The 12,960-nt window shown below is 37.5% G+C and overlaps 4 protein-coding genes across 5 annotated transcripts in view; all 4 read left to right on the top strand.

The window, feature by feature from the left end:
- Positions 1 to 12,960, top strand: part of LOC128922274 (uncharacterized) — a 165,965-nt gene that overhangs the window by 47,904 nt on the left and 105,101 nt on the right. The window lies entirely within an intron of this gene.
- Positions 5,845 to 7,062, top strand: LOC105212251 (putative trypsin-6). Its single transcript, XM_029040180.2, has 3 exons — positions 5,845 to 6,235; positions 6,306 to 6,576; positions 6,656 to 7,062. Exons 1-3 carry the CDS (start codon positions 5,964 to 5,966, stop codon positions 7,013 to 7,015), a joined length of 903 nt encoding a protein of 300 aa, XP_028896013.1. The 5' UTR covers positions 5,845 to 5,963; the 3' UTR covers positions 7,016 to 7,062.
- LOC105212199 (trypsin-3-like) lies at positions 7,460 to 8,836 on the top strand. The gene is made up of 3 exons (XM_011184050.3): positions 7,460 to 7,917; positions 8,003 to 8,276; positions 8,344 to 8,836. The coding sequence occupies exons 1-3, from the start codon at positions 7,559 to 7,561 to the stop codon at positions 8,698 to 8,700; spliced, it is 990 nt and encodes a 329-aa protein (XP_011182352.2). The 5' UTR covers positions 7,460 to 7,558; the 3' UTR covers positions 8,701 to 8,836.
- LOC105212250 (trypsin-3) lies at positions 9,885 to 11,200 on the top strand. 2 transcript variants are annotated; one of them, XM_029040178.2, is made up of 3 exons: positions 9,885 to 10,356; positions 10,431 to 10,708; positions 10,778 to 10,986. In XM_029040178.2, exons 1-3 carry the CDS (start codon positions 10,019 to 10,021, stop codon positions 10,840 to 10,842), a joined length of 681 nt encoding a protein of 226 aa, XP_028896011.1. In that variant the 5' UTR covers positions 9,885 to 10,018; the 3' UTR covers positions 10,843 to 10,986. The 2 variants fall into 2 exon arrangements, with proteins under 2 accessions (XP_028896011.1, XP_011182418.1); XM_011184116.3 differs by having other exon boundaries at positions 9,887 to 10,356; positions 10,431 to 10,704; positions 10,778 to 11,200.

Raw genomic sequence — 12,960 nt, 5'->3', positions numbered from 1 at the left:
GAAGAGGGAACAGAGTGCAGCCTTAACGAACTCCAGCATTTATCTTTATAAAGCACCGCCAATTTCGAATTGTTGTACCAACTTGGATTAGGTGGGTCACTTTGTGAGGGATCTCTTGCTACTTAACGCTAGCCTGATTAAGTTACGTGTTATGCTTTCTTAAAGTCGGCGAACAGAATTTAAAGCGAGGAGCGCCAGCCACTCCAGCGAATTTAAACAATAGAACTCAAGCCTTACTATGGGTCCGTTGGAAAAGTAACAACTGTAATTTCAAACAAGCCTTGCACTTTCTAAAGCAAGCTCGGAAGAAAGACTGTAACAACTGATTGTCGAAGGTATTACTCGTTATCGATACCTGAAGTACTACCATAAAAGTGTCTTAAACTTCTAAAGGCATATGCATGTTATACAATACAGAACTATTTTCCAACTCAAACATGCAGTTGTCTCTATTTAGTTGTCAAAACATGTACACATACAGCCACAAAACCCCTTCACAAGTCTACTTAGAACGTCAGTGTACTCGCAATCACAGTCCAGCCTGCATGGAACTGATAAAAAGAAAATAAATCTGTGCTCGCAACACACACAGACACGCAAACACGTAGACGAAGCGCATTATAGACAACGTTGCTTCTTGAGTTTCATGTTGCAAGCCACTGATAGCACTGAAACTACTTAATTTTGTTCTTATTTCCTCTATTTTTGGGGTTTGTTGGCAATATGTTGGCAATATTGAAAGCGCTATGCTACTTATGTGAGTCTTTGGCAAAAATGTCTTCAAATATCTAAATGGTCCATGTATGTCGTTGAGCCTAAAAACAGAGGGCAAAGATATGCGCTTCAAAAATGAGTGCTTGTGTGGCGAATGCTGCTGTTTACTTAAGTAGTTTTTTGGACAAAATGGCATAGGCTGCAATGTCACATTAGGGTGGTACTTTAATGGGAGATATAATTAAATTTGTAGACTTTCTACATAACCTCAAATTTTATTAATATATTTATAGAGGCCTCAAATCTTTTATTACTCGTGTTTTTTGGAGTTGTAAAAAGTTTCTTAAACGTTGTGCGGCTGCGACTTTGGATTATTCACAGTAAACTGACATAAACGTCAAAAACATGTGATTACTTTGACAGTTAGTTTGACAGCGATACCTCTTGGAAATACTAGATCTCCAAAAAAGCGCGTTCACATATGCCGATTTAGACTTCTTTGAAGGAATTCTAATTCAATTTATTTTCGCTCAGTGTACACTAATATTCCTTTATAAGCGTCTTCATATCCAAGCAGTAGAATATGCATGCTCTTATGTACTTATATGGTAGTACTTGTACTTGCTAAAATACTCATATGCAGCAAATTAAAGGCAGCTTGAGATATCATCAGCAGTAGGTGGAGCACAGAAGACAAAAAAAAAAGAAACAAGTGACATTTCAAAGCGCCAAAACAAGTGTTGCTGAGTTGGTTAAGTTAAGTGTGACCTGCTTCCAGACGTCGACATTATTTATGACCTAAACTTTTTCATGCTTCATATCGCTGATCACTGCAAGTGCAGGCACTGGCGAGTGAATTTTATTTTTTTTATTTTCGTTGTTGTCACTTTTCTCTATTTGCAAAATCTAAGACGTCGAAAAGGGCGTGAATGTGTGTGCCTGGTGGTAGAATTGTTATTGCACGCATGTACCGTTATGTGTGTGGGCAAATTCTCTACAAATTTCTTATATTACTTTTGAGTAGTGGGAATGCAATTTGTTTAATAAAATTTTGCGCTTACTTTATTTAATATAATTTTTTACTTTGACACTTCATATGGCGTAGATAAAGTCATATTTTTGAGAGCTTGCAAGAGAGGGAGAGAGGCGAAATATTGCATTTGGACGAGTGTAAACTTTAATAAATGGATGAATTTAACGTCTTCTTTACATATCCTATAATTAGGTATATGAGAGCTAGGGGAAGTTATGACCCGATTTTAAACATTTCTGGTACAGAGACACACTATTAGAAGAAAAATATTTCCTCTGACGTAAATTAAGATATCTGAGAGATTTACCGATATTTTCGGTGAAAAATTACCCTAATACACTGAGTTCTTCATGTTCGATATCAGGGGCATTGAAAATATATGGTCCGATTTCGACAATTTTTTCACAAGTGATGCCACGGATCATATACAGTATTTGTGTAAAGTTTTATTCCGCTATCTTCATTGGTCCCTTATGTATACATTATAAAGTGATGGAATCAGATGGAATTCAAAATTGAGTTATGTGGGAAGTAGGCGTGATTGTGAACCGAGTTCGCCCATTTTTCATCCATGTTATCAGGGTGTCAAGAAAATATATACCGAATTTCATTGAAATCGGTCGAGTAGATCCTGAGATATGGGTTTCGACCCATAGGCGGGCGATTTTGCTCATTTTCGAAAGCAATCCTCTCACGGTCCCAAGCTTAATATTTACTGGAACTTGGACGAAAACAATTGTAACAATTTGTACAATGATTTTCGATCTTCTGGTCGCCTTAATACCTTATATATCACTCACAGTACGATATATGTAAAACAAATTGGGGATGCTTAATTTAGAATTATTTCATTCCACAAAAAGATAATTGTACTAATACGGGTGCATTTTAAAGTTGATATTTCAGATTTTTTATAAGGCATCTTTATGAAACTCAATAGGCATTAAATGAAAATCTATCGGTTCACCTATCTGTTCACTATTCAATCTGTAGAAGCTGATTTGTTTCTTGATTTCCCATTCAAAACAGCTCTCTTCCGACACAGAGCGCCACCTATCGACTCAATATTTTGTTACTTTGTAACTTATTCAGAAACAAAACTTTAGTAAATAAGAATGTCAAGCAAAGTGAAAGAATAACATTCTGGTGCGCTTTTTTGTTTTTATAGCACCAGCACTCATATATAAATATGCGCACTGAGAGAATATTTTGTAAGTTTTTGCTACATTTGCATGAAAGTCTCAACGCGTTAAGCATTCGTAGCAAGTGAAATCACATATGTGAACATACCTCTGCGCTAGTCCCTGACAATTCCTCTTGCCCCCATTTACAGTTTGCGCTTCTCAAATCGGTTTGTCTCGGCACAAACAGATAAACAATCAACAGCAAGAAAATAAAGCCCAACCAACAGCTGGACGTTTTCACATGCAATGCGGATCAGAGGTGGAGCAAGTGGTAGGGGAGTAGGTGAATAACAATAACGATTGATCGACCATTTAACTATTGCAACCCAGACTGATGCCACAACACTGATTGTGGCCCCGCACCACTTACTGCATTGGAGAGGTGTCAGCAGGGGTAAAAGTTTTGCAGTATGCTCCATATGCATTTGAGTATATGTGTGTATATTTTAGGGATTAATATGTATGTTTATATAGGAATTATACAGTGTGCGACAGTTGTTTAGCCGAAGTTATTACAAATCTTTTAACTTTAGTTCTATTTTATACGGTGAATATCCCCGGAACTTGGAACCTAATCTCTTGTTATGTATGACGATTTCCGTTTGTCAAAAGCTCACACTTCGTTGCTTGTTCGTGAATTTCTGGTCAAAAACAATACTGTAACCAGCCTCCATATTCGCCAGAATTGGCTCTGAGTGACTTTTTAATTTTTCAAATAATAAAGAGAACCCTAAAGGGCCGTCATTTTACAAGTATACTACAAATTGCTGAAAGGGCAAAATGCTAACCCAAAAGTTGAGTTTCAGAAGTGTTTCGACAATTGGTAGAAGTTTTCTATTTTAAAGACAACTACATTAATATAGACTAGTGAATAAATACTTTTTCCAAAAATCGAAAATTCCCGTTATTTTTTGAACACACGCTGTAGATATAGAAACAGTAATGGTGCCATTATTGCCGATGTTGGCATTGATGTGCGATTTATAGATTTTTACTCGAGAGCAAGATTCTGCCGAGAGAGGGCTTTTCCTCTACTCAGTCATGGTAGAACTTTTTATCGAATCGCTCCATTTCTGAAGCGACTGGTTAAGAAAAGCGGGTCAGTTACGACAATGTCAAGCGAAAACTTTTGTGTTCGGCAGGTAATCATCGACTACGTACATGATTTATTTTAACTCGACCTTTGATGGCTTAGATCCAACCGTTTCTTTTGGGATTTTTAGAAGGTTTAAAATATGGAGAATATCTTGAAAACTGTAGGCTAGTTATGAGGAGAAATACTTGTCTGAAAGATAGGAAACTATAAAGTGTACTACTTTTTAATTCTGAAATTTCAAATAATTAATAAATATTATATCATTAAATGAAGTGCTCTTAATCACATGTCGCGCACTGTCTACGTCATAGCAAATACTTTGTACCACACAGAGAGTGCCAGTATGTTGCAATGTGTATAAGTGTGTGTGTTTGTGTGTGGATAATGGTCATACTTGCATCGTTGCGGTTTCTTGCCTTGCACTTGCACTTCCGTTTCCGTTTCGTTTTTATTGTTGGTTACTCCTTCACTCACTACTCGCTTTGTTGTTGTTGTATATTGTTGACGTTATTGCTGGCACTGGCGCAGTGGCAGTGTTTTTGCCTGGTGCCTGTCATTGTTTACATGCATTGATTGAATTTGTTTACACCATTAAATTTGCAAATTGCCATTTTGGGGGCGAATTTTGCATAAACTGTCAGAAAATGCAGCACTACAAAAACACACATATCCCTATGTAAATAATGTACTAGCTCTCATGTTGCAAGGACACCGTCAAGTACTTGTACACAAACGAGTGTTGAAGCAATTATGAAGTTTTGCTGCATCGTTTGGGGCAAGAGACTGTATAAGTGCATCTAAATATCTATGCAGATAAACATGTAGCTAATGTTGGCTCTCAGGTGTAATTTTGAGATATATTGACCATGACATTTTTGTTGATGTGGTTTTGTTAATATTAATAACAATAACTATCGTTTACTAACCGATTTAAGAAATCAATAACTTTGACATAAGTTGAAATTATTTAAAATAAATTGTATAGCATCAGATCTTATTAAATGTGACGAGGAGTAAGTCTCCGACTCCGTCCTCAAGGTTAAAAGGTGTGCTATTTTTCGACTTTTTATTAATCACTTCCTTATGGGTGAATTTCTTCGCCTGTGTTTCATTACGGAACCTCTTCGGTTTGTTTTCACATTCGCTGGCATAGCGGGAATACCTTGTTTGCAATGTGCTCCTGCTGAGCAATTATGAAGTTAGAAGCTTTACTATCATGCTGAGAGGATCTCTCATGTTGTTGGTAGAATACTGCATTAGCTTGATCGTATCCCCTAGTTCCGACATACAGTCTCCATGATGTTGTACCGTCTTCGTCTGGGGCACAATGTCACATCTTACTCGTATTGGTTTGTCAATACTGAGGTCCTTAGCCGGGACATACACAGCTTTATGCTCACTCGGATGGGTCTGATTTTTTTCCTCTAATGACGAGCATCAAAGATTCCATTAACGAGTTTTAATGCGGTCGCATCTCGGTTTTTGATGAGCCACACACACAGGTGCCTTGACAAATGGAGGTTGCTGAAAGGTGCACTGCTGTTAGTGTCATTGATCGGTTACCCGTAGAATGAAAAATGGTCAAAAGACACTGATAGATTTGGTTTCGGATGAGTTCGTTTTGTTTCCTAACTTGGAGAAGTCAGTCCCCAGGCGGTAGGTTTATTTAAGTCGAATAAATGGCTACCGTCGTCATGGAGATCGCCGCAAAACGAGTTTTTCAAATGGGTCCCAGTCATACGGAACCAAAAGGAGGATGTTAAATAAATCACATTTTTTCGTTTTGGAACACTAAACTATTCAAAATAATACTTTTTGACTTACGAAAAACTATAAAGAAATATTGACTTTTGTAATTTTTTTTCAATATATACACAGCAGATATATCTATCTGTTGAAGAAAAAAAAACTGATTTCAAATAATATATTCGGCGTAATGTCCAAGGTGAATGTGTTATTGATTGTGTTCGTATTATTGCAATTAACACAACTATCTAGTGCCTCGGCTAAAAATTTAACAGCACAGAAGGGAGATTATAGATTTCTCGTAGCCGGTGGTCTCCGCGTACCGGAATTGCTGAACTATACTCGTTTCATGGTCTCACTACGGCTACGCACCGCCACCAAATATTTCGGTGATAATCATTATTGCGCCGGCGTCATTATTAGTTACCGTTGGATAGTCTCATCGGCGCAGTGTTTGGTCTAGTATGTAAATTCTATGCCATGTCATTAATAACTGTCACTATTTAGCGATTTCATTTTCTTCTGTGCACAGTATTACGAAACTTCCGCGACGTCCACGCACAATAATTGCTGTAATTGGCACCATGAATCGCATAAGACGTAGTCCAACTACGCGACTAATGGCCGTTGATAGAGTTGTTGTAAATCTGAATTTTACGCTGTACGGCACAAATGATATAGGACTGATTCGGTTGATGTCACCTCTTGTGTTAAATGCACGCGTACAAATTATGGCGCTACCGACTGAACCACCGCCATATGGTAGTCGTTGTATAGTTCTCGGTTGGGGAAGACTTTACAATGTAAGTTGTTGGTTTTTCAATATAGGTTTATTTGATTTATTATTTAGTATTTACTGTCTATTGCTTGCTTGGTGCGCAGAATGGACCGTATGCGGCCATGATTTCGCAAGTTGACTTGTTACTCTATAGCGAGGAGCAATGTCAAAAGGCTCATCCGCGTTACACACCGGGGGATCTATGCGCTGGCGATAAGGATAAGTACGATCACGATCCATGCAGCGGCGATTCCGGTGGTCCACTTATTTGCAACGATAAGCTGGTAGCGGTTGTCTCCTGGACTCTTGGCTGCGGTCAGCTGGATGTGCCAAGTCTATACACTGATCTATATCATAATAGGGAATGGATAAAAGCAGCTATGGAAGGGCAATGCAGTTTATCGGTACTAATCGAATTCAAAATTTTAATGATAATATATCTTGTATTTTGCTATTTGCTGTAAGAAATTATTGCAAATATATCTTAAATAAAAAATAATATCAATATCAATATCAATATCAATATCAATATCAATATCAATATCAATATCAATATCAATATCAATATCAATATCAATATCAATATCAATATCAATATCAATATCGATATCAATATCAATATCGATATCAATATCAATATCGATATCAATATCAATATCAATATCAATATCAATATCAATATCAATATCAATATCAATATCAATATCAATATCAATATCAATATCAATATCAATATCAATATCAATATCAATATCAATATCAATATCAATATCAATACCAATATCAATATCAATATCAATATCAATATCAATTTCAATATCAATATCAGTATCAATATCAATTTCAATATCAATATCAATTATTTTCGGATTTCATGTTCATCTTTTTGTTCCCCTACTGTGTACCAATCCAATTCTTTCGAAAAATTGACAATTTACTTGTACGAAATTTCATTTTCTCTTTTTCTTTAACGATATAATATAAATAAGAAATATTTTCGGGCAACGATGTCGATATTTCTTCGATTTACGTCTATACTATATTGCATTGCATCATTTTTGCTATTCGTGCAATATGTCTACAGTCTTACGAGCGTCAACAGTCATCACGACCATAACGACCATCACCATCACAAACAAAGTAAAAAGTTGAAATTACCAATAAACCATTCTAATTTGTCAAGAGAGCGCGGAGACTACAGAATGCTTATTGCGGGCGGTGTACAAAATCATAGGTCCGAATTTTATAGACACGTTGTATCTGTGCGCACCGCTCGAGCGACCGCGTACTTCGGAGATAATCACTTTTGTGCGGGTTCAATTATATCGGACAATTTAGTATTGACGGCAGCGCATTGTGTTGTCGAGTGAGTTTCACCAATAATAATTTGTACTTTGAATATTGCATATGTTATTATTATTGATGAAATTTGATCACACCACAAATTTTAGTCGTCGCAAGATTGTTACGCGTGATCATCGTCTTATGGTAGTCGCTGGGGCGCCGCATCGTTTGCTGAAGTACATAACAACGGTTGAAATGAAAATACTCGATGTGATACCTCATCATGAATTTGTACGAGAAGGTGCTCACGATATAGCATTATTGCGTCTGGATGGAAGTTTTCCCGACGACAATGATTATATCAAAGTAATTCCCTTGGCTGATCGTATTATACCAAATGGAACTCAATGCACCATCTTGGGTTGGGGTCAAGTCTTCTATGTGTGTATACTTTCTTATATTTCACACAGGTGTTTGGAATTAATACCATGCTTTTTCATTGGTATAGCGTGGTCCCTACTCAGCATATTCTATACATGCCAATGTAACGGTATTTTCATATGAATATTGCCAAAAATTTTATCCAGATGTATTTGATGAGACAATGATTTGTGCCGGTAGACCAAACACATGGGATGTGAACACATGTCGGGGCGATTCTGGTGGTCCATTAATTTGCCGTGGTCAAGTGGCCGGCGTCGTTTCATGGAGCTCATATTGTGGAACAGTCAAGAAACCAACGGTATTTACAAGTGTATTTCATCATCGTAACTGGATCAAAGTAGCAAGCGGTGCAGAAGTGGTGAAAATACTGAAGTCACTTCAGTTCTTTTGGTACATCCTATGTTCATATATCTTTAATTGAAATGTATCTATATACCTACATAGATCAATTTTGACATATGCCCTCGATTTGAAACCGTCTTCACGGTTTAATTAAATTTATTTTTATACTCTCGCAACAAACTTGCGAAGAGAGTATTATAGTTTTGTTCACAAAACGGTTGTTTGTAAGTTATTAAACTAAACCAAAGTGTTTATGGTGATAGATTTGAAATCCGAACGTTCGTCTGTCCGTGCAACGGATTACTTGAGTAAAAATTAAGATATCTTGGTTGCTGTGAGAGGGTTGCTGGACAATGGGCGATGTCGCACAATTGCCACGCCCACAAAATGGCGAAAACGAAAAACCTATAAAGTGTCATAACTAAGCCATAAATAAAGTTATGAAAGTAATATTTGATAACCATACCTCAGAAACTGATATGGGCGAATATGGACACACTGATATGGGTGAAATCGGTTCACAACCACGCCTACTTCCCATATAATAGAATTTTGAATTCCATCAGATAAGTTCACTTTATAATATATACATTTCGAGATAGCGGAATAAAACTTTTTTAAACACAAATACAGTATTTGAATTGTGGAACTATTTGTGGAAAAAATGTCGAAATCGAACTATAAGTTTTCAAGGCCCCGATATCGAACATGAAGGACTCAGGGCCTAAGGTTAAGATTTTACCGAAAATCTCGGCAAGTCTCTCAGATATTTTAATGTAATTCAGAGGGAATCCTTTTCTTCAAATAGTGTGTCTCTGTACATAAAATGGTTAAAATCGGGTCATATCATCCTCTAGCTCCCATACCTTATATTGGGATTATCACACTTCCGGTGGGCTTTATACCGCATATATAGGTGTTATATATCTTAGCCAAATTAAGTGATTGTATAGTCTTGGATATAGTGTGCCTTGGTGTTGAAAATGAGAGAAGTCGGTTCAGGAATTACCTCAGCCCTCATATATTACATATAAAGAGGGTATAAAACCTTCGCTTTCACCCGAACTTATCCCTTCCTCACTTGTTTCTTTTAAATTCACTTACTAAAAATATCCGAAGATGATGATTTCAGAATGAGCTTTCCACGGTAATTGAGTCGGCAGAGGTATGGTGAATTGACTAGTAATGTGATTTAAGAATATTTCACCTCGAATCCCAATCGAACAGACCAAGATCACACTCTGTTTTTGTTCTGTTTTTCATATCTGTATGTAAATATTTGATTTAGTTTTCTCTACTGACATAAAATAATCACTCGAGATGGCATAAACTTGTATTATTTTTATTCATATTTTGGTACTATAAAAATAGAAATTGTGTAAAAAAAATAGACGGCAATGCAGATTCCACTGCAACTTTTGCATATTTACTACCATCTTGTGCCGCTACTGGCATTCCTCGCAAACGCCTATGGCCACCTACATGGCAGAGAACATCATCTTAAACACGGCAAAGAGATCGGATTGCCAATAGTTCAGCCCAATATTACGTATGACGGCGGCGACTACAAAATGCTAATTACTGGCGGCTATAAACCAACAGGGAATACGCTGAATAAATATGTGGTATCCATACGCACCTCCAGGGCAACCGCGTACTTTGGGGATAATCACTTTTGTGTTGGCTCGATAATATCTGACAATTTGATATTAACCGCGGCGCATTGTGTTGTTGAGTGAGTGTGCAAGAGAGAGAGAAAGATAGTTTTAGTTCTTATTTGATTTATATATTTCCTCCTAAACACTTAAGCCGCCGCAAGGTCGTCACGCGTCCGCATCGTCTTGTCGTCGTTGCTGGCGCATCGAATCGTTTTCAGAGGCAAGCAAGCACCGTTGAAATGAAAGTTCGCGATGTTTTGCCTCACCAACACTTTAAACGCAAAGGTGCGCACGATATTGCACTTCTACGGCTGGTTCATCATTTTCCCGACGACAATGATTTCGTTAAAATAATACCGCTAGTAAATAAAATAGTCCCACCAGGCACGTCATGTCAAATTATTGGTTGGGGTCAGCTCTTTTTTGTGAGTACGAATATGAAAATATAATGGATTGTATACAAACAATTAACCATTTGCTCTTCCCATATGTGTATAGCGTGGTCCATACTCAGCTCATGCTATTGTTGCCAATTTAACAGTATTCTCTCAGGCATATTGTAGACGATCCTATCGGAATTTATTTCATGAAACGATGATTTGTGCTGGCAAGCGGGGTAAATGGGATATGGATGCCTGTCGTGGTGATTCGGGTGGTCCGTTAATTTGCGATGGTCATGTAGTTGGTACTGTTTCGTGGGGTTCGTATTGTGGTGAAAAGGGTAGGCCGACGATTTTTACAAGCGTATATCATCATCGTGATTGGATTGAAATAACCAGTGCTTCTGATACTGTGCAACTAATCAAGCTGCATCTATGGTCATTATGCTTACTAATAATATATTTTTTATTGTGAACATATTGTACATGTGTACTGATTTCAAATAAATTTTTGCTTCACGCAGAATGCGAAGGGTTTTTCAATAAGTAAATTTGATGCCATTGGTACTCTATTTCTTTTGCATGGCCACCACGAACACACTTGTAAAAGTACAGACACTGAATTTTCCAATTTTCGACGGATTTCAAGCATAAATCGGCCGATATTGCTGCAATTTCGCGTTCGATATTTGTACGAACTTCATCAATCGTCGCAGGCTTGTTGGCATAGGCCATAGACTTGACGTAGCCCTACAGGAGATAACGGCTTCAAATCGCACGATCGAGACGGCCAATTGACTGAGCCATTTCGTGAGATAACACGTTCACCAAACTTGGTTTTCAATTAATCGATTGTGACATTCGCTGTGTGGCTTGTGGCGCCGTCCTTTTGGAACCACATATTGTCCATAGTCCATATCATCAAATTCGGGCCAAAAATATTCGGTTATCATTGAGAGGTAGCGATTCTCATTCACAGTATCGTGCTGGTCTTGATCTTCATGAAAGAAGTACGGCATAATGACGGCGCCGGTCCATAAACCGCAACAAACCCTAATTTTTTCGGGTTGCAATGGTGACTCATGGAGTACGTGTGGATTCCTGCTTGACTTATAACGCATATTTTGCTTATTGACGAAACCATTCAGCAAGAAATGAGCCTCATCACTGAAGATGATTTTTCGATGAAAATCCACATCATTTTCAAGTTGTTGCTCAGCCCGACTCACTTACATGTGACGATTCTTTTGGTCAAGCGGCTTCAGTTCTTGCTTCTATTTGATCATGTAAGGATGTTGATGCCAAGATCTTTTCGCATAATTCGCCACAACGACGTAAGAAAGATGCTCAATGCTTGAGAACGACGTATGAGAGACTGCTGGAAGTCTTCTTCAATTGATGCGCTAGCGGCACAATATTTTCGACACTACGGACACTTCTTTGTCTCACTGACACGAGAACATTTTGTACTGTGACTGTGGATTCAAATTTGTCCACCAGCCACCCAGTTGTTGATCTGACAGGACGATTATGACGACAATAAATTGTTGATTTTTAATTGTTGTTCTTAAAGTTGGGGTCACCGACTCCGAATTTCGGTTGTAAATTTTATATTCCATGATGACCTTCCTGAAGAGAAATGTCAAAAAGTCGGAAAAAATATGGCGGCGTTTGCTGCAACTTTTGTAGGGTTCTATTGAAAATCCCTTTAATGCGAAATTATATATGTTCGATATATATTGTATATGTCAGTTATAGTTTAATACCAAAAGTGAATGTGACCAGTCCCCACCAACACCTAGTTTCAATTAACCCTATGAGGTGGTTTTCACTTTCCGGTTGTTAAAATATATTAAGCAGACATGTGTTCCTAGTTTGTCGTCTGTATAATAGAACATATTTAGAAATTGTATCATGACTGCAATTTATGCATTCGTCTAGTCTGAATAATGTTATGTATATTTACTCGCCACTAATTGATCACTTCCTCACTTTTATTAATTACCATTGCATCTATGCAAAGCAACTAAAGGACACCATTAACCAATCGAGCAGTTATTAGAAACAAACTGATTATGTCACAGAAAATGATTTTTTCACAAGCTGAGCTCAGCTGAGCGTATCAGATTTCGCACACATCTCGAATACACCTGAGGACGGTATTAAAGTGCCAGCTGAACGGCAACATTGCCATTTTTTTCGCAGAAGAATATGAAAACAACAACAAAAACAATGATAACAGAGTAAAGTGGTAATTTGAGCCGCACAAGCCGCGGTAAATACCTAAACAAACAAACACAC

Source organism: Zeugodacus cucurbitae, chromosome 5 (genome assembly GCF_028554725.1).
Source record: "Zeugodacus cucurbitae isolate PBARC_wt_2022May chromosome 5, idZeuCucr1.2, whole genome shotgun sequence".
NCBI classification, from domain to species: Eukaryota; Metazoa; Arthropoda; class Insecta; order Diptera; family Tephritidae; genus Zeugodacus; species Zeugodacus cucurbitae.
The sequence above is the reverse complement of the archived record's forward strand: the minus strand, read 5'-3'. Positions and strand labels throughout refer to the sequence as shown.

What these genes read in the sequence shown, in the direction of transcription:
- LOC105212199 (XM_011184050.3), top strand. Translation starts at nt 7,559, where the DNA reads ATGTCGATATTTCTTCGATTTACGTCTATACTATATTGCATTGCATCA. An exon ending in GCAGCGCATTGTGTTGTCGA is followed by an intron (nt 7,918 to 8,002) that starts GTGAGTTTCACC and finishes CACAAATTTTAG; the next exon opens with TCGTCGCAAGATTGTTACGC. An exon ending in GTTGGGGTCAAGTCTTCTAT is followed by an intron (nt 8,277 to 8,343) that starts GTGTGTATACTT and finishes TCATTGGTATAG; the next exon opens with CGTGGTCCCTACTCAGCATA.
- LOC105212251 (XM_029040180.2), top strand. Translation starts at nt 5,964, where the DNA reads ATGTCCAAGGTGAATGTGTTATTGATTGTGTTCGTATTATTGCAATTA. An exon ending in TCGGCGCAGTGTTTGGTCTA is followed by an intron (nt 6,236 to 6,305) that starts GTATGTAAATTC and finishes TTCTGTGCACAG; the next exon opens with TATTACGAAACTTCCGCGAC. An exon ending in GTTGGGGAAGACTTTACAAT is followed by an intron (nt 6,577 to 6,655) that starts GTAAGTTGTTGG and finishes CTTGGTGCGCAG; the next exon opens with AATGGACCGTATGCGGCCAT.
- LOC105212250 (XM_011184116.3), top strand. Translation starts at nt 10,019, where the DNA reads ATGCAGATTCCACTGCAACTTTTGCATATTTACTACCATCTTGTGCCG. An exon ending in GCGGCGCATTGTGTTGTTGA is followed by an intron (nt 10,357 to 10,430) that starts GTGAGTGTGCAA and finishes TAAACACTTAAG; the next exon opens with CCGCCGCAAGGTCGTCACGC. An exon ending in GTTGGGGTCAGCTCTTTTTT is followed by an intron (nt 10,705 to 10,777) that starts GTGAGTACGAAT and finishes ATATGTGTATAG; the next exon opens with CGTGGTCCATACTCAGCTCA.